Here is a 26,608-nt window from a genome sequence, read left to right as displayed (position 1 = left end):
CGGGAGGTGGAGGTTGCACTCCAGCCTTTGCAACAGAGCAAGACTTCATCTGAAAGATAGAAAGATGAAAGAAAGAAAGAAAGAGTAACAGAAAAAAATTAAAATTTTAGGGGGAAAATTTTCTGATTTTTGAACATGCACTAAAATGATTTTCAGAGAAAACCAAGTGTTATTTTCTAATCTGCATGGCATTATTAAAGATGTTTACTCATCTTCCTTGGGGCTAGGCATCCCATTCCTGCAGGAAGTCTTGTGGTTAGGCGGTGGCTGTGGCTCTGGGATGATTCAGGAATGCAGACCATGCCTTATTTGCACAGGAGGGACACGTTGCTCTCACTGCATGCATGGTCACAACTGTCTGTGTGACCTGTCTGTGGGAGGGCAGACCCCCCTCCTGCCAAGCCACAGTAGCAGCTGACCTGCCAGGCAAAAGCATTCCTTTGTAAAGGAAACCCTCCCAGACCCTCTGACCAAAGGGGACGGGTGGGGACTTCCTGGCACTGCAGGGCCCCTTGCCTGGTACTCCCAGCAACTGGTTGCGGTGGGGAGGGCAGATCTAGGGGTGGGGATGGGGAGGAGAAGTGGGAATGGGAAATTGGGAGTCAGAGGGGTAAGTGGGAGAGAAGGGCGCACCTGCCGGGATAACAGGCCAGATGAAGTAAATAGAAAGTCCTCTGAGCTCCCCTACTGGCTCCAGCTGTGGAGAAGGGGAGGAGAAAACCCTGTGGGACAGGGGAGGAGGGTGAGGGCTCCTCTTAGGAAGTTATTTAAGAGCCAACTGTCTTGTCTTTCCTGAGTCCGTTTGAGGAAGTCCCCGAGGCGCACAGAGCAAGCCCACGCGAGGGCACCTCTGGAGGGGAGCGCCTGCAGGTAAGCCACCGCCCCTGCACCCTATGAGCCAGGGCCCGCTGCGTCCACCTTCTGCACCTCGGTTTCCTGGTTGAACCAGCAAGCGGCTTGCTCTGGGCCCTGTGGCGCCGGTCACAGGCAGCTCCACTTGCCCAATCCTGGCTTCCCGCCCCCAACTCCGCACCTGCCCAGCCCAGCTTCTAAGCGGGACTTCTCTCAGGCTCTCGAGGCAGCTCTCCTGAAGCCGTTGCTTGCTTAGAATGCCCCCAAATGGGGATGGGGGAGTTGGAGGTGCTTCCCAGAGGGACAAGCCCCCTTTCCTCAGGGAGCAGATTATGGAGCTGGAACACAAAAGGTGGAGGGAGTGGGGCCAAGTGAGAACGGCCTGCTAGGCTGGAACCCCGCCGGCTTGGCTCCCCACTCCTGCGCGCCTCCCCACTCCTGCGCATCGCCTGCCTCCATCCCAATTTGGAGCTAAACTCGCCACTTCTCCTCCTTAGACCCGCCCAGAAGCGAGGGCTCCTGCCCGCCGCACTCACCCAGCCAGGCGTGCACCTGGGGCTCCCCCCTTCTCCCCCTTAGCACTGTGTCTCCCGACAGCGTGCCACACTGTTCTGCACCCCTAGCAATGCCACAGCCTACCTTCGGTATTTCCCGCTAGAGGATGGCTCTCTCAGCCTTCTCCCTATCATTAACCCTTTTTCTCTCTTCTCCCTCCCTTCCCCCCTCAGCTCACCAATGACTGTAAATATATTTATCTGTACTTATGGATACCTATTCACACCTTATGCATCCAAACACTCCTGTCTCCTTCTCAGACCAAACACCTTAGGCGTGGTTGTCTTTTCTCCAGCATGTTGTTAGTGCTCCACATGTCTCTGGAACCATCTCTCTACTCTGGTGGCCTCTATAATGGGGACTCTTCACCTCTTGGGGGTGTGCCTGGTTTTTGAAAATAGCCAAGTCGCCAGGAGTCATGACTGGGTAATCCAGGGGATCAAGGGGGAACCTTCACTGGGCCCAGAAACAAAGTCCCCCTTCATTTGGTTATTTGGTCAACAAGTACTTACTGGGCACTGACCGTCAGGTGTGTGTTGTTTAAACTGGCTCAGTGCCTGCACAAGCTCCAAGGGAAGGGGAAACAAGCTTGGGGAATGGGAAATGTTGGCAACCCTGACTTCTTAAGCCTATTGATAGCCCTATTGAAAATTGCATGCCCAACCTCTCCACCTCCTTATCCTCCTCCATGTGGCTCAGTTTCCAAAGCAGTTCCTACCTCCTCACCCCTAAATGGATTTACTTATGGCTCTTCTTGGGCTCCACCCTAACCCTATCAGACTATAATCTATCAGAGCAAACATTCTGTTTTGTTCTCTGATGTATCCCATGTACCTAGATCACAGCCTGGCATGTCATAGGCCCTCAATAAATATTGGTTGAATTAAATTGCAAATGTAAACGCTTTAGAAGACAACATTTATCTGGACATGGTTGTGTGCATTTATTCTTAAAAGTGACTTATAATCTCATAAATCTGTATGAAATGAACATAGATACAGCACATGCATATAACAGGAAACATTTCTTGCAAAGATGCTGCTGTAGGATTATGGAGGGTGGGGGAATCCGGGTCTCCAAAAATCTTTTAACTTTTAAATTTCTTTGAATAAGCCCCTTTTCTTCTGCTTTCCATATGTTTTGACACATACAAAAATCTCCCCAAGATCCTTGGGGAACTGTATTCCATCATTAGACTAATCCTTGCTGCCACTTCTCAGTTTTTATTTATGCAAACGGCAAAATGTGTTGCTCAAGTGCTATCACACACAGATATGTCTGTTTCTCTATTTTGGAATCCTTGTCTCAAATGTTACTCACTTTACATGCCTTTTCTGTTGTCTTCTTTTTTTTTTTTTTTTTCTGAAGGACCTTGTAAAGTCAAAAATGTCAGAAACTTCCAGGACCGCCTTTGGAGGCAGAAGAGCAGTTCCACCCAATAACTCTAATGCAGCGGAAGATGACCTGCCCACAGTGGAGCTTCAGGGCATGGTGCCCCGGGGCGTCAACCTGCAAGGTATGAGCATACCCCCCTTCCCCACCACTCTGGGTCCAGGCACAGCTGGGCCCTGGCCCCTCTTCCCTGCAGGTAAACATCCTCTGTCTCCACTGGGGTTCCCACAAAAGGAAGCCCCCTGCCAATCTCTGGTTTTATAAAGGAAGAAAGCAAAAGCTTTCTTTTAAGTGGTGAAAGCACCAGAGACCCAGAGCCTTGTCCCAGTTCTGCCACTTACTGACCTTGTAACCTCAGAGAAGTTGCTTTGTCTTTCTGCCTCTCAACTATTTCCTCTACAAAACCAGAGTGCTGGATTAGCTAGGGCCTCTTCCAGCCCTACTGCTCAATGCTTTAGAGAATTTTCTCTAGCTGGAATATTCCACTTCCAAAATATTGTGGCTGTTTTGATTGTCTGGCTTGCACCTCCTTCCTTCTCCCTCCTCCCTCCTCCATCCATTGCTGTGAATTTCAGAGCTGGGGAGAAGTGCCAGACTCTGACAGTAATAGAGATAGAAGCCCTCTATTTCTCTCCAGAGCAGCCTGGTGAGCTGGCAAGGCAAGCTGCTTCTCCAGCCTCTTGCCTCTGCCTGATCCCTAGAAACCTGTTCCGGGTACAGCAGCTGGCAGCTGACCTCTCAGCCCTGTCAGTGGTGACAAGGCCCAGGTGCCAGCACTGGTTTGGTGATACAGACATCATTCCCCTGGGCCATGGCAGGGACATTCAGACTCATGTCCCCGAGTGGCATTGAGCAGGGAGTCTTTTTTGTCAATAACATTCATGCACCAAAATCCAATTTTACTCCTAAGGGTGTTCTGTGCTGGGTTTCACTGGGGATAAACACCCATTTGCTGGGATAGGTGAGCATGGTCATGCTGGAGCTATGCGGTCGATTCCCCTCATTAGAAGGAGACCAATGCCTGAAAGCCCAGATTGATGCAGCTCTCCATATAGCAAAGGGAAAGGGGAAGTGCAGTTTATCCAGCAAGCCAGACACCTGACCGGGTGTTGTGGACTGGTGTCATTGTGTTACTGTCACACTAGATGATTTGATATCAAATAGTGAAATCAGGGAGGTATCCAGTACCATCCAAGTTTGGGAAAAGAAGTTCACAGAACAGAAGGGCATCTTCAGTCAGGTGGTAGAGTTTGAGGGGCTAAGACGAACTTGTAGTTCTGAAGTCTGTCTCCCAGCTGGGTGCCACTCTCTAAAGCCCCACCTTGACAGCCACAGAACTGAGTTTAAGAGGACTTGCTAATCAATGAATCCTCATCCCCATGTTATAGGTTAGGAAATAGAGGCTGAAGGTAAGCAGTTGATATTCACTGCTTAACCAGTCTACGAGTCTTTTTCTTTAAGAATGCAAATAAAATTGAAAAGCCTACAGATATCAAATTATTAAGCAGGTTGCCTTTGTGTATTCCATCTTCTAGCAAAATTCCCCTGTGGCCCAAAAGACTCTGGGCCCCTGGAAAGGGGGTGTAGGCACTGGAAGAAGTGGGCAGTAAGAACAGGAGGAGTAATGACACAACCACCCTTGCCACATGAGGAGTCAGGACACAGCCACCCTTGCCAGGATTGGGAAAAACGGGAACCTCTACAAAGGCAGTGCAGGGAAGCAGAGAGCAGAGGCAGAAGACCTGGCTTCCTGTTCCACATCTGCCACTTCTTGCTCACTCTGGGAAAGTCATATTGGTGCCCAAGCCTCAGTTTCTCCATCAGCAAAATGGAAGCAATGCCTACTTCACAGATTGTCCTGAGCATCTAGTGAGCAGTGTCTGTGATCAAGTCTGACCCACAGCACATGACCAGTAAGTGTTCATTGACTGGGAATGTGCAACTTATCCCAGCAAGGTCAGGAAAGCACTCCAGGGAATACTTGTTCCTATGAGGAATATGTACGACCTGTAGCCCCCATAAATCTGACATCTGAACAAAATGCTGCTAGTAAGACATTAAAACTGTCAGAGAACATGTGCAGGTAGGCCAATTAAGAAAAATAAAATCTGGGATTACTGCTTTTGTTGATTTCTGGAGGCAGAGGTGGGGAGCAGCATAACCGAATTACTCTGAAAAAATCAGTCATTATTTACTTTGCAGACATCTGTGTCCACAACCCAAGTGACATTCTGGGACATCCATTAGAGGCACTGGCATAGGAATATGAATGTCCAGTGGCTGCAGAATGAATGAACAAACAGTCAATCATTTGTGAATTGAATGACTCATAGCTCTAGTGGCATTATAATTTACTATTAATAACAAGCTCCAGATTTCATACATATGCATTCATTTAATATTTTTCACAGACAAGATAAGTGTTACATGCTCTGGGGATACGGTTTCTGAAGCCCAGAATCATGACAGCAAGTCCCAGATGAGAAGGACAGGAAAAAAACTATATATATATATATATATATATATATACACATATATATATATATATGCACACACACATAGCAGCACACAAACCATCTGAACAAGGAGGTCTATCTCCTGGTTACCTTTTGCATTTCAGATTTATATTTAATTGTTCTAAAAGCAGGTTTTCTGGCACTATATATCAACTTTTCTCCAAGTCACTAAGGGACGAAATTTGCTAAGCGACTAAACCTTGGAAAGCACACTCATTTTTAAAATGCCATCTTCATGCAGTTCACCCAGTGGCCACTAGTGGCCTCTAAGAGGCCTTGTATCCGCGGTTACCAATCTGCGGATGATGACTTTGGCTCCAGGAACACCAGCCCCAGGTTAAACTCTTGTCTCCATTTTTTTCAGTGGCCACTCTTCCAGTTAGCAAGCTGCTCTTGTAATACTGACTGAGAAATGCAGAGAGGCAAGAAGAGGAAAAGGGGGGAAATGGCGGGTTTTTCATTTCTAATAGTTCTGTAGCAGTGAGTCCTGCCCATCACTGTGTGTGATATATACAGTGTTCTAAGGTATACTGAGTGTATATAATGCCCTTAAGTCATGGCTTTGGTAACATTTGGTTAAGAATTATTTTGGTAAAATCTATATTTTAAAATGTATAAACTCATATAGGTTTCCTCTCATACACACCATGATATTCAAGAAAAAAAATGAAATATTTGAGGTAGGCACGGAAATCCCAGAGGTGGGACCAGCCATTCAGTGGTAGCGTTTGACATCTTTGCATGATTTTAGGCATCTTTCATGTCACCCTTTGAATTCAGTTGTAGCCAGGAAAGGTACTGAGATGATCTCCTCAGATTTGGATTTGTATCAATTTCTAATAGACTGTTCTGCAGGCTTAGTTGGTGTTTCTGAAAAATCTCTCCACTGCCTTCCTGGTCTGAAAGGTTATGTGTAGCTGGAAATGTAATATTCCAGAAGAAACCTTATGTTGTTGGTCTGCTTTGGCTCTATATTGTTAACAATAGGCGACCATTTGTAGCAGTAATTGGAATCATTTGACAGTTCTATTGTATTGAATTAAAACTGGAAAGCAAGCCTGGCCCTATTTAAAAACTGGGTTCTAGTAGTTTTTCAGGCTAATGGGGTCTTATACCTTTCTAAGAATCTCCTCCATCCCACCACTCCTTGTCAGAATTAAATCAACCAATTAATGATAAACCTCCTCTTTGTGCAGAGTAAACCTCTCTGGATTGAAGGTTACTGAGAGACTAAGAGGCATTCAGTGTATGACTGAGAAATGCTATTGTCCAGCAGCAGTTCCTCCTTTCATTCAGTTCCTGGAAAAATATACACTGGTTTTCACATATGTGTCAGGAGCTGCTCCAGGCTGTCCCTTGGGACATGAAGTTGAGTAAGTTAGTCCCTCGCCTCAAGAAACTCTCAGTGTAGAAGACAAAATAAATAAAAGATCATTGCAATTCAGTGTAATAAAGACTGTGACTGTGATTTACGCAAATTGCAGTGAAACAACAGAAATCAATGTCTAGCGGTGTGGTGGAGTGGGGAAGAGGATGAGGAGGGCTTCCTGATGCAAGGATATTGGAGCCGAGACTTAGAGGATGAGTATGAGTGTTCCTGACAGGCAAGCATATGGAAAAGTGTTTGCAGTAGAGGGAACAGTATATTGCAAGTGAGGAGTGACTAAAAGATGAAAGAGAAGATATAAGCGTGGGAAAAGATGGCAGGCATCACACCGTACCAGGCCTTGGGGATCTTGCTTTCCTCCTGCAGATAATGGGGGACTTGAGAAGGATTCTAATTAGCAGAAATACATAATCAGAATTATGCTTTACAAAGTGGTAGGGAGGGCTGGGCACGGTGGCTCATGCTTGTAATCCCAGCACTTTGGGAGGCTGAGGTGGGCAGATCACCAGATCAGGAGTTCGAGACCAGCCTGGCCAACATGGTGAAACCCTGTCTCTACTAAAAATACAAAAATTAGCCTGGTGTGGTGGTGGGCACCTGTAATCCCAGCTACTCGGGAGGCTGAGGCAGGAGAATCGCTTGAACCTGGGAGGTGGAGGTTGCAGTGAGCCGAGATCGTGCCATTGCACTCCAGCCTGGGCGACAAGACCAAGACTCTGTTTCAAAAAAAAAAAAAAAAAAAAAAAAGTGTAAGGAGAAAATGGAGAACAGGAGATATGTTTGGAAGCTGTGGAGATACTCCAGGCTAGAAGAGGAATAGACCAGAGGGATTTTAGCCCCTGGAGGTATGGGGATCATTTCTCTTGTTCCAGCTTCCTCTGAGCACCTGAGCAATCCTTCAACATTATAGGTTCCAGGATGTATTAATAACAACAGTTTATAAATTAAGCCACTTAAGAAAATGCTTTTAATCATTCTAATTAAGGACATGTTAAAATTCTGGGTACCAAAAAGAAATGTGAGAAAGAGTTATTTTTCCTGTTTTTTTTTTAAATAAATAAACCAGTTTCTCATGGATAGCATTTATGCTTATAGTTCAATAATAATATTACCAAAAATTGCATGGAGAATTCAGTTCACTAGGGAATTCCTAGTATATAAACCTAAACATTTAACTTATTTCAAGATCCCATCTGTGACAGGTATAATCATTCTCTGAAGAATATTTTACAACCTAGGGAGACAATAATTTACATTTTGTTCGTACTAGAGAAAAAGTAGGAGGACAGGGAGGCAGTTGCTCCTCCAGAGATTTTTTTCTTTTCTTTAACAGTCCATTTTCCGATATGTTTGGAATTAGGCTAAATTGCGTTAGATAGACAGTTTGAAAGCTGTCACTTTGAAAGAGCGAGCTGCCAAGTTTCTAGCTACAGTATTTAAAAAAAAAAAAAAAAAAAAAGGCGTCTTAGCAATGAGCTGTTCCATTTTGCCAGGAACTAGGCTTGGACAGGGGAAGCAAATTCATTTCCTGTTTGCGGCAAATGGAGCCTGGATGATGATAAGACTTTTTCCATCTAAACTGCCTTGTTAACCCAGTAAACAAAGCACACATCAATATGCTAGATTCATCAATGCTTGCTGGAACACACTCCATGGCAAGGGACATTTCCTAGGCAAAATGGACAATGGAATGAACAATGATATTTTTATGTCTATGTTCATATTTTATACAGTCATCTTCAGAGTCTTTGACACTATCAGCTGTTACAAGAACCAAATACTTGGTTGACCTGTGTGTGGCTGACTCATGGGCAATGAAATAAATTTTGTTTAATCAGTGGTACTGGGGACCTCACCTCTATCCCCAATACTTTGGACAACCCATTAAGCTTCCTCATGTCTTTTCCATTTGACTACAGTCTGGAACATTATTTCTTTAAACTCTCAACCTGTCTGTGTAGCTTTTAATCTTCCCCTTCTTAGCCAAGTTTTATTTTATTTTTTATGAAATGTCTTTGTTTAAATCATTTTAAGACAGACTTTTTTTGTTTTTGTTTTTGTTTTGAGACGGAGTCCGGCTCTGTCGCCAGGCTGGAGTGCAGTGGCGCGATCTCGGCTCACTGCAAGCTCCACCTCCCGGGTTCAAGCGGTTCTCCTGCCTCAGCCTCCTGAGTAGCTGGGACTACAGGCGCGCGCCGCCACACCCAGCTAACTTTTCTATTTTTTTTTTAGTAGAGACTGGGCTTCACCATATTGGCCAAGATGGTCTCCATCTCTTGACCTCGTGATCCGCCCCCCTCAGCCTTCCAAAGTACTGGAATTACAGGCATGAGCCACCGCGCCTGGCCCCCAAGACGGACTTTTAAGAGATTATACAGGAAAGTTTTACTTATCACTGCCTTAGTTTTTCCCCACTTATAGTACCACTGTGATTTTATGTTTTTCCTGAGGCATTGGCTTGTTAAAGTGATATTGCAACAGAGAATCAAAAGATCACTTAGAAAAAGTAACATGTTAAAAAACATCATGCTTAGAATTAAATGTCAAAAGTATACCAATATAGATGATATAATTTAAAACAATTGATATTATCAGCTGTCATAAGAACCAAATACTTGGTTGACCTGTGGGTGGCTGACTCATGGGCAATGAAATAAATTTTGTTTTATACGTACAACTTTATATATATGTAACTTTATATATATATAAAAAGTTTGCTTATATATAATATATATACACATATCATATATAAATATATTGTTTATAATATGTAAATATATACGTAAATAATATATAAAAAGTATATATTATATATGTAAACAATATATTTTTAAAAACCAAACTCATGAGTTTATAGTTTTTTCATAGTGAAAACAAATATATAAACAAATATATAGTTTGCTTATATCTATTATATATAAACAATATATAATATATAAAGATATAAATAATATATAATATATAAATAATATATATTTGTAATATATTGTTTATATCCATTATATAATATAAACATGTAATATATATAATTTATATGAATAATATATAATATATAAACAATATATGTTTTTATATATTATATATAAACATATATATTCATGATATATATATATATGTTTGTTTACACTATGGAAAAACTATAAACCCATGAGCTGGGGCTTTGTCTTTTTTTTTTTTTTTGACTTAGGTTTTCTATTCTCAAAGGCATTAATCAGCACCCTTTTTCTCACCCTTTGTTATCAACATATAAGCAGGCTAGAAAGACAGTATTTTATTCCAATGTGAAACAAAACTGCTGATCTGGAGGTCTTATGTTATAAATTCCCACATCATACCTTCAACTATATATATGTCCTGAAACTAGCATATTTTGAGAATAAAATGGTAAATGACATTTAAAGGACACCTATGGTTAATCCTACAGTAAATGAGATAATTTATTTTGAAATGAATGATCAACTCTACACTCCGAATTTTCACGTAAAAGGTGTTCAGGTGAAAGGAGGCATATTTGCTGTGGCATTTCTGCACACTGCCCCAGGCACTATAGCAAGATAATTAAGACATGGTCCAGTCTTCAAGGGGATTACAATCCCATGGCTAAAAAATCGCCTATATAAAGATAATACAAAGAGATGATACTTTTTAAAAAAAAAAAAAGACAGATGTTTCCTGCGAATCAAGAGGAGAAATGCTTTCTATTTACCTGTGGAAATTCAAAGCAAGCCTGTCTGCTCAGAAGACAAGGAGTATAAAATGGCATGCTTCCCTGGGAAGGCTGGAAGGCCACTGCTAAAAAGCTTCCCAGGGACCTTCTTTACCTTGTGACTTCCATTGCTCAGATTCCAGCCTCGCACCATGCCTTCTCAGATACCTGACTACTTAATGATTGGTCCTAAGGGCCCGTCCAAATCCTCAGTGCTATTATGATTATTATTGCCATCAATTTCTGAGCATTTACTATGTACCAGGCCCTGGGATAGAGCACTCGGTGCATTTTCTCATTTAATCCTCACACCAACTTCATTTTGCAGATGAGAAAACTGAGGCACAGGACATTTATGTAACTTGCGAAGGTCACAAAGACAGTAAGTGAGAGTTGGGATTTGGGTTCAGGCAGCCTAGCTCCACAGTCTATGCTCTTACTATGCTCTTCTACTTCTCTTAATGATAATAACAACAACAATAATAATAAACATTTATTAAGAATGTACTGGTGTCAGCCACTCTATAAGATAGGTACTTCATTCCCATATTAAAGATAAGAAAACTGAGGCTCAGAGAGATTAAATAACTTTTCTGAGGCTGCACAATTAGTAAGTAGTGAAGCATTTCCAAAAACATATTCTGAAAAATGCAGATCTCCAAAGAAAAAAGTTTCCATAGTCATTTACATTTGGAAACCATTGCCCCTCTGGGATATCTGTGGTGTACATCAGCATATTAAAGTCTCACATGAATGCTTCAGTAAAGAATCCTGATCAGCTTTGGTTAGGCCAGCATTTTCCACACTGGTTTAACCATGGAGCTCTAATTCTTCCAACACCTGTCAATATCCCATAAAACTAGCACTATGCCATGATGGACTGACTCTAACCAGTCTCACTAGACATTAACCAGGTACACTAGGCTAGGATGTAAAGCTGGAAAGCCAGGTTTTCATTTGCAATGAGAACTAGGATGGATGAGACATACCAATGATACCAAAGAAATACTTGAATATTTCTCCCTCTCCAGCCTTACTTTGCCTTGTAGGTAGAGCTGCTTGGGAAGCCAAGGCAGGACTCATTTCAGGGACACATTATCATGCAGGGAGGGAGGGTAGGAATAGAGAAGGCAAATCCAGGAGTACCAGAGGAGCAGTGCCTTGAACCCCTACATGCAGGCTAAACTCACGTGGCCCCTCACCCAGAACACTGCAACAGCCTCTTAACTGGGTTCAGCTTCCAGCATTGCCCCTTCCAACCCCTTTTCTACTCTGCCACCAGAAGCAGTTTCAATATATATATAAATCTAATCATGTCAGTTTGCTGTTTCAGATTCTTCACTGGATCCACCATGCAATTAAAACCCAAACTCCTTCGCATGGTCTCCAAGGCTCGTGTGATGAGCAGGCTCCTCCTTACTCTTCCACCGTGGCTCCCACTAGTACATTTCAGCCAACCATCATCTTTCAATTTCTTAAGCAACTACGCACTCTCTTGCCTCAGTCTTCACCTATCCTTCTTTCTCCGCCTGAAGCATTCCTCTCCACCTCCCTTTCCACATGGACAAATGACTCCTCTTTTGCTCACTGCTTATGTCTCACTTCCTTCAGAGAAATTCCTTATTTTCCACCCCCTACATGTGGGTTAGGGGCTCCTCCCTGATACTCCCCTCAGTTCTCTTTACTTCCTTTGTCAGAGATGTCTGACACTGTGTCATAATTATCTGTCCACATTTTAGCATCTGCTGCTGTGCGTTTACTTAGTAGTTATTAGACAGTTGCCTAATCAACATTTATACCCATGTCTTGAGTGGCAACATAAAATAGCACACTTATAACATTCCCAGAGGACAAGAAGCTAGGGAGAATATTAAATATATTAAATGCATACTTAGGGGTTAAAGTGATCTTAAGAGCATGGGACAGTGAGCCAAATTCAATAAGAAATTTAACCCATGCAAAGTCTTAACATCGAACTAAACAGAAGAAAACAATTGCACAAATAAATATAGCCAAATAGCAACATGAGTGGGTGACTTGTAGGGGCCTCAACTGAATTTTGATCCATTGTTGCTAGAAATAACATTAGAATGTGTTTTAAGGGAGGCTGAGGCAGGGGGATTACCTGAGGTCAGGAGTTCAAGACCAGCCTGACCAATATAGTGAAACCCCATCTCTACTAAAACAAAAACAAAAACAAAAAAATTAGCCAGGCATGGTGGTGTGAGCCTGTAGTCTCAGCAACTTGAGAAGCTGAGACATGAGAATTGCTTGAACCCGGGAGGCAGAAGTTGCAGTGAGCCGAAATTGCACTACTGAACTCCAGCCTAAGCAACAGAGCAGGACTCCGTCTCAAAAAAAAAAAAAAAAAAAAAAAAAAGAATGTGTTTTAAGGGTTTTGCTTTATCAGATGCGTAATATAAATCAACAGTGAGTTAAGAGTATCCAAGACACTGACAATATCTTGAGCTGAAATAATAGACTATTTATTTTAAAAGATGTAATGGTCTCATTTTTTTTTTTTTTACAGAAAAACCACAACTAGAGTAATGTACTTAATTCCAGAAAATAACACTTCAAAAGAGAAATTGACAAAATGGAAAATATTCCAAAACAGAGCGTTGGATAAAAGTTCTAGAAATACCTTTTTAAAAACAGTTAAATAGGCTGGATGCGATGGCTCACGCCTGTAATCCTAGCACTTTGGAAAGCCAAGCCGGCAGATCACCTGAGGTCAGGAGTTCAAGACCAGCCTGGCCAACATGGTGAAACCCCGTCTCTATTAAATTTTTTAAAAATACAAAAATTAGCGGGGCATGGTGGTGAGTGCCTGCAATCCCAGCTACTCAGGAGGATGAGGCGGGGAGGATTGCTTGAACCCAGGAGGCAGAGGTTGCAGTGAGCCGAGATCGCGCCACTGCACTCCAGTCTGGGTAACGGAGCAAGACTCTGTCTCAAACAAACAAACAGTTAAATAAATGAAGAATGTTTTACTCAGAAAAAAAAAAAAAACCCTATGAGCAGTCTTTAAATACCTAGAGAGTGCCAGCTAAAATGAATAAGAAGACTTATTCTATATTTATCTAGAAGTCAGAACGAGGACCCATGGTTAGAAAAATTACAAGGAAGCAGATGTCAGTTTATCTTAAGAGAAGTTTTCAAATAATTAGAGTTGTTTAAAAATGGACTGTTTGCCCTATGAAAAAATGAGTTCCCTGTTCAAATGGAAGCTAGAAGCCCAAGTAGTAGGGCTCTCATGAAAATGTTTCATGCAGGGTATAGTAGTTCTACCAGATGGCTGAGAAAATGCTATTGCTGTTCTGTGAGATTCTGTAAGGATGTAATATCAGTATATTCCTTCCATTGGTGCTGGTAAATGGAGAACTGACGAAACCCATTTCTAAGGACTTTGGTTTTTAGCTATTTAAAAAAAAAAATTTTAAAGGCCCTGTGCTAAGAAAGAGGACCAGAGGAGTTGATTGCTAAGCTCCTTTTCAACAGGAACATTTGTGCTTCTCCAGCTCATTCTTGGGCTGGTTTATCATTGGGGATTGTGGCCTTAATAAGACCAGAGGACTTAGGAGAAAGGCAGCTTGGAATAGAGAGGTCTAGAGAATTAAACATCTTTAGCTCACAGCATAATGGAAAGAAAGTGCCCTTCAGGGGAAACATGTATACAACAGGGTTCTGAGAAGAGGTAAAAATAAAACTGCATCCTGCACTTTCTGCTTGCCGTAATGCTGCAGTCAGGGTAACCCGGGGAGCACCACGCCCTGTGAAATGGCTGTCACAGTTTAGGGGCAGTGAGCCACAGTAAGCCTAGGACCCACTATGTGCCAGGCATAGTGCCAGACCCACTGCACCGTTATCTCATTGAGCCTTCATAGACCTTCTCAGGGTATTAGTATCCTCATTTTAAAATAAGAAAATTCAGATTCTGAAAGGTAAAGTACCTTAACGCAGTAATTTTGAGACCTGAGATTCAAACTCAGGATTGCCTGAATTTTGAATTGCTCAGCAGTGTTTCAGGGACTCCTGGACTTTAGGACTTTAGGAAGAGGATCTTAAAGAGCCCAACTTCTTGGTTTTGACTATGGAACACAGTGGGGTCCAAAGGGACCAGGCATCCTGCACAGGATTTATGTGTGAAGGTAAAGGGAGCCATTCGACTATGGCAGGAGATGCCCCGGCATGGGTACAAGCTCAGCAGCTGTGCTTTCTGCGCACATGGTGCTTATAGCCATGAGGGCAAATCATGCATCAGGCAGGGGCAGGGAGGGGGAGGGCAAGAGGCCAGGGCACCCCTGCCGACCCTTCTACCTTCCCACCCCACCTTCTCCCCAATAACTCTTTACAATGCCAAATGCACATGCAGAAACCAGTCTCTAGACTAGATCTTCTAAAGTACAGTGAGGACAGGGAGTTAGGATGACCCCCACTTTCAGTCATCATTCATAGAGGGGAAGGGGAAAAGGGCAGGAGGAGAGCTGACTTTCATGTGTCAGACCCTTTGCTAAATGCCTGCATACATGTCATCTCATGCCGTCTCCTGTCACATTCCTGTAAGATGTGGAACATGTTAGGCTATGAAATGAATATCAGTGTCTCCATTCTATGATGAAGAAATGAATTTAAGTCACACATACAAAGTTAGATAACTAAGAAACATGTGATTTACATTTACACTCCTGATGCCACAAATCAAAAGAAAAACCTGTGAATGTTGGCATCAGACAGTCCAGGTTTTGACTTTTGAACTGGCCCGTTAGTAGCTAAGGAAAGCTGAGGATAGTTTCTGTGTCACTGAAAACAATCACACTTATCTCACGGAAATGTTAGTGTCCTTTCTCCAGACCTGCTCCCTCTCTTTCCTGCATTTGAGGGATGAGATCTACTTTTAGAATTACAGAGGGAGGGGGCATTTGACCCTTTTTGAGGTAAAAAGAGAATTTTGGATTAATGGCTAACTTTGTCCTTCGAATGTCCCCTTGAGGCTTTGTCAGATTTGATTCCTTCCTTTGGAAAGATAAGAAAATTGAAGTGGCTATTCCCTGCTTCTGCCTGGTTAGTCACAGAGTGAGGCAGTGACATGATGGGAAGCTTCTAACGTAACAAAAACTAGCGTGAGACTGAGAACCTGAAGACTTCAACTCTGGCCCTAGCTTCTCTGTATTTGGATCTCCCAGACGGGCATCCATCTATCCCACAGTGAGTGCCTTGTGGTCTGAAATGAGATCAAAGGTGGAAAAAGCTTTAAAAAGCTCTCTTCAAAAACAAGAATGTCACAAGAGGCTGACTCTCGAGACTGTGTTCCCCTACCCCTGCCTCCTACAGAGTTTCATTCAGCAGACCTTGCTACCTGCCTTCTTCAGGGAAAATAATCTTGTTTTTGAGTTTGTGTTTAAACTAAAGTTAGTTGATTATTTTCTTCAATTGTTTTTCTTGTTCATAGAATTTCTTAATGTCACGAGCGTTCACCTGTTCAAGGAGAGATGGGACACTAACAAGGTGGACCACCACACCGACAAGTATGAAAACAACAAGCTGATTGTCCGCAGAGGGCAGTCTTTCTATGTGCAGATTGACTTCAGTCGTCCATATGACCCCAGAAGGGATCTCTTCAGGGTGGAATACGTCATTGGTGAGTGCCATGTGCAAGCCCCAGTCTTGACACCATGGGTTGCATTGTAGAGAGAGGTGGGTACAGGCACAGTTGTGTGATTTCCTAGTGTCATATGTCAACAGTGGCAGGAGCTGGAATGACATCCAGCCCCTGAATTACCCTGTGCTCTAAGACTGGTCTGTATAGTGCCAAATATTGATAACTTGGGCCCACCCAAAGAGAAAATCTCATATAAATAAAAGTAAAACTGGTATAACGTGTTGCTTAACTAAATTATTCTTCCTCAAACAAATGGTTTTGGCACCCTATGGTTCTAACTTTTATCTCCATGATTTAATTGGTCTCGTGCTGAAAATGTTTGTAAATCTTAGCATGCAATCCAAGTATGCATTCCCAAAGTTGATTCTGCTCTGATCTAGTCCCATGGGATGGCCCGTGAAAAATATAGTCCAATAAACTTCACTAAACACTTTGCACTTTAATCACCCTTTTTTTTTTTTTTTTTTGAGACAGAGTCTTGCTCTGTTGCCCAGGCTGGAACAGTGGTGCGATCTCAGCTCACTGCAACCTCCTTCTCCTAGGTTCAAGCGATTCTGGTGCCTCAGCCTCCAGAGTAGCTGGGACCACAGTTGCACACCACTACGCCCAGCTAATTTTATGTATTTTTGGTAGAGGCAGAGTTTCACCATGTTGTCCAGGCTGGTCTCACACTCCTGACCTCAAGTTATCCACCCACCTCAGCTTCCCAAAGTGCTGGGATTGCAGGCATGAGACACCATGCCCAGCCTTTAATCTCCTCTTGAAGATTAACGATGCACATTATCTTCAACGGTTTGGGGAAGGACCATTTAACTTTGGTCTGGTGTTTCTTAAATTAATTTGATCACGGAACCCTTTTATTAAGTTATAGCTATTAACTTTTGACACATTTTGGTAAACATTTCTATAGGAATTTATAGGATTATCAAGGAAATACATGCACAGAGAAGCAAGGGTGGCACAACATAGGAAATCTGCCCATATAATCCTATGCACAAATTAAAGGAAAAAATTAGGCAATCAAATCAGTAGTCACAGAAAGGTACATGGTAAAATTCAGCATCCAGTTTTAGGAAGAGTTTAAGGGGAAAAATTTAGAAAAAAAACACCTCAATGATAATAAAGATTGCTTACATCAAAACAACAGGTTTTGATATCTAAGTGGAAAAAAGTTAACAAATTTCATTATAATCAGAAATTAGAAAGAAATGCCTGCTATCATCATTCCCTTTTTAAAAAGAACTACTTTAAAGGTTTTAGTAAATGAACAATGTAAGAGATACATCTGCTATAAATGTTGGAAACTAAGAAGTAAAACTATATATTTGCTAATACTATGATTGTGTATGTAGAAAACCCAACAGATTCAAGGGAAAAAAGCACTGTATTAATAAAACTTTGTAAGTTGGCTAGATAGAAGATAAATATATAAAAATCAATAACTTTTATCTTCTCCAGCACTAAGCACCCAGAAACAGACATAAAAAAATTTCACATGACCAAAACTATAAAATGTAGGACTAAAACCTGAACACGCAACCTGTATAAACCAGCTATTAAATCTTAATAAAAAACATGAGAAACCAATGAAAAGTCAAACATGTTCTTGAGTGGGAAGTCTTTCTGTATACATTTTTAGTCTCCCAAGGGGTTGGTCAAAGAATACAAAATTTCAGTTAGATGGAAGGAATGAGTTTTAGTGACCTGTTCCACAGCATGGTGACTATAGTTAATAATAATGTATATTTCCAAATTACTAAAAGAGTAGATTTTAAATATTCTCACCACAAAGAAATGGTATGTGAAGGAATGAATATGTTAATTAGCTTGAATTAATCAATCCACAATGTATATTTTGATCAAAACATGACATATTGATCAAAACATCACATCCCAAAACCCCACAAACATATACAATTATGATTGTCAATTTTTAAAAGCCTCCCAAAATTAATATGTAAATTTAATGCATTTCCAATTAGAATCCCAGTGGAGTTTTGAGTTGTCTTTGGCTTTGGTTTTGGTTTTTTGGACTTGTATAAAATAATCTTAAAGTTCATTTGAAATAATAATTACCTGGTGATAACCAAGGAAATCATACAAAGAAATAATAAGGAAGAGTATTTTCTTTCCGAAGTGGCTATCAGAACATACTATGAAAAATATTTCGTAGGACATAATAGAGAATCCAGAAATGGATTTCAGTATATGAGTTAATATGATTGTTGGTTTCATGAAGTAAGAAAACCGTATGAGATTTTATCTGTTTGCTTGTTTGTTTTTATATAAATGATGCAGAAATAACTGACTCTCCAACTGGAAGAAAGTTTAAAAATTGACCCTCATCTTATCCCATATACAGTAGTAAATTTCAGATGGAATGAGTATTAATGTAAAAAAGACAATTTTTTGAGGAAATTGAACAGACTTAACTAAAAACTGGAAACTCTGACACTGTAGAAGAAAACAAGAACCATGTACAGTTATGTGCCACATAGTAACGTTTCAGTCAATGACAGATCATGCATAGGTGATCTTATGAGATTCTGATGGAGCTGAAAAATTCCTCTCACATAGTGATGTCATAGCTATAATAGAATAGTGAGATTACTTATTTTTTTAAATGTAGTGTAGCCTAAGTTTATAGTGTTTATAAAGTCTACAGTAGCATGCAGTAATGACCTAGGCCTTCGCATTCACTCACCACTCACCCAGGGCTATTTCCGGTCCTGCAGGCTCCGTTCATGGTAAGTGTCCTATGCAGGTGTACCATTTTTTACTTTTTATATTGTATTTTTACTGTACTTTTTCTATGTTTATATATAAATGTTTCTATGTTTATATATGAATACTTACCATTGTGTTACAATTGCCTGCAGTGCTGTATTCAGTACAGTAAAACACACTATGAGTCTGTAACCTAACAGCAGTAGGCTCTGCCATATAGCCTAGGTGTGTAGTGGGCTGTACCATCTTTGTTTCTATGATGTTCACACAATGACAAAATCACCTGCCTAACAACATATTACATCCCGTGCATGACAACAAATTCGCATTTGAAGCTCTGGACCACAGTCTGCTGCAATTATGAGGGAAGTTTTATCTCCATCTTTAAAGCCAAATATTTAGGGTGGGGAGAAGAGGAGAGGGAAGCTTCAACTCTGAATTGGACTTGTCTGAGGTTTGAAACACTCTCATAGGCCATTCAGAAAATAATTATGATAATGGAAGTCTTAGAAAAACTGGTAAGATGAATGTCTTAGATCGGGTTACTAGGAAATAAACTCTGAGAAGAAGACTTGTGTGCAGAAAGTTTACTGGGGAGATCTCTCAGGATCAACATCTGCAAGGGAGTGGAGGAAATCAGTGTTGGACAGAGGGAGGAGTTGAAATGCAGTGCAGACAGGGCCCACGTGGATCTCAAGGTGAACTCTAGCTATGGGTTGGATCTTCAGAGTTGTCTCGCCTTGAGCCAAGGGCATGGGCCTGTTACACCTTTTATACCTTGACTGGGGTTGTAGCCTTGGTGTAATTGGTTCTCTGTGGCTGAGGGCAACCCCTGAAAGCAACTAAATGAATGAGAATTGTCAGCCACCAACACTCCCAACAATGGGAAAGGTCCAGGCAGCCCACCACAGCATCCACTACAGTGAATATTTTAAGTCCTCTTTTCTTTTTTACACAAGAAATACTATTACTTTTGTTCCCTCAATAAAAGAGGGGGAAAAGCATAGCTAATTTGTTTTTGAGATAAATTCTGTATATTTTAAACCAACATGTATTCTAAACCTTTCAGAACCCATGATGTGTGCGTTCAGAGTTAAGCTGTATTCTAGTATGTGTGGGCCATTACAGGGCCACATGTGTTTGAAGATTTTCTATTATAGGTCACACACATTTGAAGATTTTTCATTGCCCAACCTGTTGTAGATACAAGAAAGGCAAGTGACAAAATTCCACACTCTACTATTTAGTGTAGAAATTAAGCACACTTTGAGGGGCATTGAAGGACCCATGGTAGAGGATTTATCTTGATCAGAGTCCTTTCTGCATCTCACGTCATTCAGGAAGTTACATGAGAGCCTCAACTTCATGGCTGCCATAGTTCTACGACTGGAAGAAAAAAGAACATTGCTGGGGAAATAATTCTCTTAAAATTCAGTGCCTGTTCCAATAGGACTGAATAAAGCCAAGGAAATTAGATTTTAAGGCTAATTGCTATAATGAGAAGAGACAAGTATAGAACATGAACTAGAAATGAAATTAAGTGCAAAGGTTTCTATATACAGGTGTACCTCAATTTCCAGAAACTCAGAAGGTAAAAATGATGGTTTAAAAACGAAAAAGAATATAATTTCTATTCATTTTTAAAAATCTGGCAACACCATTTCAAGAGAAGATCCATTTTAGCTAACGTTTTACAATCAGCTAAATGTCTAAACATTTGAGATATCATTTACTATTAAAAGTGAACCAAAATGTAACATAAATTTAAAAGAAAAACAGACAAGAGAATAAATACTTTGTTAAAAATAAAGGGCACTTAAAAGAATCTCAGGGGGAGGAGCCAATACGGCCGAATAGGAACAGCTCCGGTCTACAGCTCCCAGTGTGAGCGATGCAGAAGACGGTGATTTCTGCATTTCCATCTGAGGTACAGGATTCATCTCACTAGGGAGTGCCAGACAGTGGGCGCAGGTCAGTGGGTGCCCGCACTGTGCGCGAGCCAAAGCAGGGTGAGGCATTGCCTCACTCGGGAAGGGCAAGGGGTCAGGGAGTTCCCTTTCCTAGTCAAAGAAAGGGGTGACAGATGGCACCTGGAAAATCGGGTCACTCCCACCCAAATACTGCACTTTTCCGACGGGCTTAAAAAACGGCGCACCAGGAGATTATATCCCGCACCTGGCTCAGAGGGTCCTACGCCGACGGAGTCTCGCTGATTGCTAGCACAGCAGTCTGAGATCAAACTGCAAGGCGGCAGCGAGGCTGGGGGACGGGCGCCCGCCATTGCCCAGGCTTGCTTAGGTAAACAAAGCAGCCGGGACGCTCGAACTGCGTGGAGCCCACCACAGCTCAAGGAGGCCTGCCTGCCTCTGTAGGCTCCACCTCTGGGGGCAGGGCACAGACAAACAAAAAGACAGCAGTAACCTCTGCAGACTTAAATGTCCCTGTCTGACAGCTTTGAAGAGAGCAGTGGTTCTCCCAGCACGCAGCTGGAGATCTGAGAACGGGCAGACTGTCTCCTCAAGTGGGTCCCTGACCCCTGACCCCCGAGCAGCCTAACTGGGAGGCACCCCCCAACAGGGGCACACTGACACCTCACACGGCCGGGTACTCCAACAGACCTGCAGCTGAGGGTCCTGTCTGTTCGAAGGAAAACTAACAAACAGAAAGGACATCCACACCAAAAACCCATCTGTACATCACATTATCAAAGACCAAAAGTAGATAAAACCACAAAGATGGGGAAAAAACAGAGCAGAAAAACTGGAAACTCTAAAAAGCAGAGTGCCTCTCCTCCTCCAAAGGAACGCAGTTCCTCACCAACAAACGAACAAAGCTGGACGGAGAATGACTTTGACGAGCTGAGAGAAGAAGGCTTCAGACGATCAAATTACTCCGAGCTACGGGAGGACATTCAAACCAAAGGCAAAGAAGTTGAAAACTTTGAAAAAAATTTAGAAGAATGTGTAACTAGAATAACCCATACAGAGAAGTGCTTAAAGGAGCTGATGGAGCTGAAAACCAAGGCTCGAGAACTACGTGAAGAATGCAGAAGCCTCAGGAGCCGATGCGATCAACTGGAAGAAAGGGTATCAGCGATGGAAGATGAAATGAATGAAATGAAGTGAGAAGGGAAGTTTAGGGAAAAAAGAATAAAAAGAAACAAGCAAAGCCTCCAAGAAATATGGTACTATGTGAAAAGACCAAATCTACATCTCATTGGTGTACCTGAAAGTGATGGGGAGAATGGAAGCAAGTTGGAAAACACTCTGCAGGATATTATCCAGGAGAACTTCTCCAATCTAGCAAGGCAGGCCAACATTCAGATTCAGGAAATACAGAGAACGCCACAAAGATACTCCTTGAGAAGAGCAACTCCAAGACACATAATTGTCGGATTCACCAAAGTTGAAATGAAGGAAAAAATGTTAAGGGCAGCCAGAGAGAAAGGTCGGGTTACCCACAAAGGGAAGCCCATCAGACTAACAGTGGATCTCTCGGCAGAAACTCTGCAAGCCAGAAGACAGTGGGGGCCAATATTCAACATTCTTAAAGAAAAGAATTTTCAACCCCGAATTTCATATCCAGCCAAACTAAGCTTCATAAGTGAAGGGGAAATAAAATACTTTACTGACAAGCAAATGCTGAGAGATTTTGTCACCACCAGGCCTGCCCTAAAACAGCTCCTGAAGGAAGCGCTAAACATGGAAAGGAACAACCAGTACCAGCCGCTGCAAAATCATGCCAAAATGTAAAGACCATCGAGACTAGGAAGAAACTGCATCAACTAACGAGCAAAATAACCAGCTAACATCATAATGACAGGATCAAATTCACACATAACAATATTAACTTTAAATATAAATGGACTAAATGCTCCAATTAAAAGACACAGACTGGCAAATTGGATAAAGAGTCAAGACCCATCAGTGTGCTGTATTCAGGAAACCCATCTCACATGAAGAGACACACATAGGCTCAAAATAAAAGGATGGAGCAAGATCTACCAAGCAAATGGAAAACAAAAAAAGGCAGGGGTTGCAATCCTAGTCTCTGATAAAACAGACTTCAAACCAACAAAGATCAAAAGAGACAAAGAAGGCCATTACATAATGGTAAAGGGATCAATTCAACAAGAAGAGCTAACTATCCTAAATATATATGCACCCAATACAGGAGCACCCAGATTCATAAAGCAAGTCCTGAGTGACCTACAAAGAGACTTAGACTCCCACACATTAATAACGGGAGACTTTAACACCCCACTGTCAACATTAGACACATCAATGAGACAGAAAGTCAACAAGGATACCCAGGAATTGAACTCAGCTCTGCACCAAGCGGACCTAATAGACATCTACAGAACTCTCCACCCCAAATCAACAGAATATACATTTTTTTCAGCACCACACCACACCTATTCCAAAATTGACCACATACTTGGAAGTAAAGCTCTCCTCAGCAAATGTAAAAGAACAGAAATTATAACAAACTATGTCTCAGACCACAGTGCAATCAAACTAGAACTCAGGATTAAGAATCTCACTCAAAACGGCTCAACTACATGGAAACTGAACAACCTGCTCCTGAATGACTACTGGGTACATAACGAAACGAACGCAGAAATAAAGATGTTCTTTGAAACCAACAAGAACAAAGACACAACACACCAGAATCTCTGGGACGCATTCAAAGCAGTGTGTAGAGGGAAATTTATAGCACTAAATGCCCACAAGAGAAAGCAGGAAAGATCCAAAATTGACACCCTAACATCACAATTAAAGGAACTAGAAAAGCAGGAGCAAACACATTCAAAAGCTAGCAGAAGGCAAGAAATAACTAAAATCAGAGCAGAACTGAAGGAAATAGAGACACAAAAAACCCTTCAAAAAAATTAATGAATCCAGGAGCTGGTTTTTTGAAATGATCAACAAAATTGATAGACCGCTAGCAAGACTAATAAAGAAAAAAAGAGAGAAGAATCAAATAGATGCAATAAAAAATGATAAAGGGGATATCACCACCGATCCCACAGAAATACAAACTACCATCAGGGAATACTACAAACACCTCTACGCAAATAAACTAGAAAATCTAGAGGAAATGGATACATTTCTGGACACATACACTCTCCCAAGACTAAACCAGGAAGAAGTTAAATCTCTGAATAGACCAATAACAGGATCTGAATTTGTGGCAATAATCAATAACTTACCAACCAAAAAGAGTCCAGGACCAGATGGATTCACAGCCAAATTCTACCAGAGGTACAAGGAGGAACTGGTACCATTCCTTCTGAAACTATTCCAATCAATAGAAAAAGAGGGAATCCTCTCTAACTCCTTTTATGAGGCCAGCATCATCCTGATACCAAAGCTGGGCAGAGACACAACAAAAAAAGAGAATTTTAGATCAATATCTTTGATGAACATTGATGCAAAAATCCTCAATAAAATACTGGCAAACTGAATCCAGCAGCACATGAAAAAGCTTATCCACCATGATCAAGTGGGCTTCATCCCTGGGATGCAAGGCTGGTTCAATATACGCAAATCAATAAATGTAATCCAGCATATAAACAGAGCCAAAGACAAAAACCACATGATTATCTCAATAGATGCAGAAAAGGCCTTTGACAAAATTCAACAACCCTTCATGCTAAAAACTCTCAATAAATTAGGTATTGATGGGACGTATCTCAAAATAATAAGAGCTATCTATGACAAACCCACAGCCAATATCATACTGAACGGGCCAAAACTGGAAGCATTCCCTTTGAAAACTGGCACAAGATAGGGATGCCCTCTCTCACCACTCCTATTCAACATAGTGTTGGAAGTTCTGGCCAGGGCAATTAGGCAGGAGAAGGAAATAAAGGGTATTCAATTAGGAAAAGAGGAAGTCAAATTATCCCTGTTTGCAGACGACATGATTGTATATCTAGAAAACCCCATTGTCTCAGCCCAAAAGCTCCTTAAGCTGATAAGCAACTTCAGCAAAGTCTCAGGATACAAAATCAATGTACAAAAATCACAAGCATTCTTATACACCAGCAACAGACAAACAGAGAGCCAAATCATGAGTGAATTCCCATTCACAATTGCTTCAAAGAGAATAAAATACCTAGTAATCCAACTTACAAGGGATGTGAAGGACCTCTTCAAGGAGAACTACAAACCACTGCTCAAGGAAATAAAAGAGGATACACACAAATGGAAGAACATTCCATGCTCATGGGTAGGAAGAATCAATATCGTGAAAATGGCCATACTGCCCAAGGTAATTTACAGATTCAATGCCATCCCCATCAAGCTACCAATGCCTTTCTTCACAGAATTGGAAAAAACTACTTTAAAGTTCATATGGAACCAAAAAAGAGCCCGCATCGCCAAGTCAACCCTAAGCCAAAAGAACAAAGCTGGAGGCATCACACTACCTGACTTCAAACTATACTACATGGCTACAGTAACCAAAATAGCATGGTACTGGTACCAAAAGAGAGATATAGATCAATGGAACCGAACAGAGCCCTCAGAAATAACACCGCATATCTACAACTATCTGATCTTTGACAAACCTGAGAAAAACAAGCAATGGGGAAAGGATTCCCTATTGAATAAATGGTGCTGGGAAAACTGGCTAGCAATATGTAGAAAGCTGAAACTGGATCCCTTCCTTACACCTTATACAAAAATCAATTCAAGATGGATTAAAGACTTAAACGTTAGACCTAAAACCACAAAAACCCTAGGAGAAAACCTAGGCATTACCATTCAGGACATAGGCATGGGCAAGGACGTCATGTCTAAAACACCGAAAGCAATGGCAACAAAAGCCAAAATTGACAAATGGGATCTAATTAAACTCAAGAGCTTCTGCACAGCAAAAGAAACTACCATCAGAGTGAACAGGCAACCTACAAAATGGGAGAAAATTTTTGCAACCTACTCATCTGACAAAGGGCTAATATCCAGAATCTACAATGAACTCAAACAAATTTACAAGAAAAAAACAAACAACCCCATCAAAAAGTGGGTGAAGGACATGAACAGACACTTCTCAAAAGAAGACATTTATGCAGCCAAAAAACACATGAAAAAATGCTCACCATCACTGGCCATCAGAGAAATGCAAATCAAAACCACAATGACATACCATCTCACACCAGTTAGAATGGCAATCATTAAAAAGTCAGGAAACAACAGGTGCTGGAGAGGATGTGGAGAAATAGGAACACTTTTACACTGTTGGTGGGACTGTAAACTAGTTCAACCATTGTGGAAGTCAGTGTGGCGATTCCTCAGAGATCTAGAACTAGAAATACCATTTGACCCAGCCATCCCATTACTGGGTATAATGACCCAAAGGACTATAAATCATGCTGCTATAAAGACACATGGACACGTATGTTTATTGCGGCATTATTCACAATAGCAAAGACTTGGAACCAACCCAAATATCCAACAATGATAGACTGGATTAAGAAAATGTGGCACATATACACCATGGAATACTATGCAGCCATAAAAAATGATGAGTTCATGTCCTTTGTAGGGACATGGATGAAATTGGAAATCATCATTCTCAGTAAACTATCGCAAGAACAAAAAACCAAACACCGCATATTCTCACTCATAGGTGGGAATTGAACAATGAGAACACATGGACACAGGAAGGGGAACATCACACTCTGGGGACTGTTGTGGGGTGGGGGGAGGGGGGAAGGATAGCATTGGGAGATATACCTAATGCTGGATGTTGAGTTAGTGGGTGCAGCGCACCAGCATGGCACATGTATACACATGTAACTAACC

The 26,608-nt window shown here is 41.6% G+C and overlaps 1 protein-coding gene across 1 annotated transcript in view; it reads left to right on the top strand.

Moving 5' to 3' along the window:
- Window positions 1–759: 759 nt before the first annotated feature.
- F13A1 (coagulation factor XIII A chain) overlaps window positions 760–26,608 on the top strand; it is a 176,464-nt gene continuing 150,615 nt past the window's right edge. Inside the window, exons 1-3 of the mRNA XM_004043234.5 lie at window positions 760–870; window positions 2,776–2,923; window positions 15,861–16,049. Coding sequence (XP_004043282.4) covers window positions 2,794–2,923; window positions 15,861–16,049 — 319 coding nt within the window. The 5' untranslated portion in view covers window positions 760–870; window positions 2,776–2,793. The remainder of the gene's footprint in view (window positions 871–2,775; window positions 2,924–15,860; window positions 16,050–26,608) is intronic.

This window comes from Gorilla gorilla, chromosome 5, assembly GCF_029281585.2.
Source record: "Gorilla gorilla gorilla isolate KB3781 chromosome 5, NHGRI_mGorGor1-v2.1_pri, whole genome shotgun sequence".
Lineage (NCBI taxonomy): Eukaryota > Metazoa > Chordata > Mammalia > Primates > Hominidae > Gorilla > Gorilla gorilla.
The sequence above is the reverse complement of the archived record's forward strand: the minus strand, read 5'-3'. Positions and strand labels throughout refer to the sequence as shown.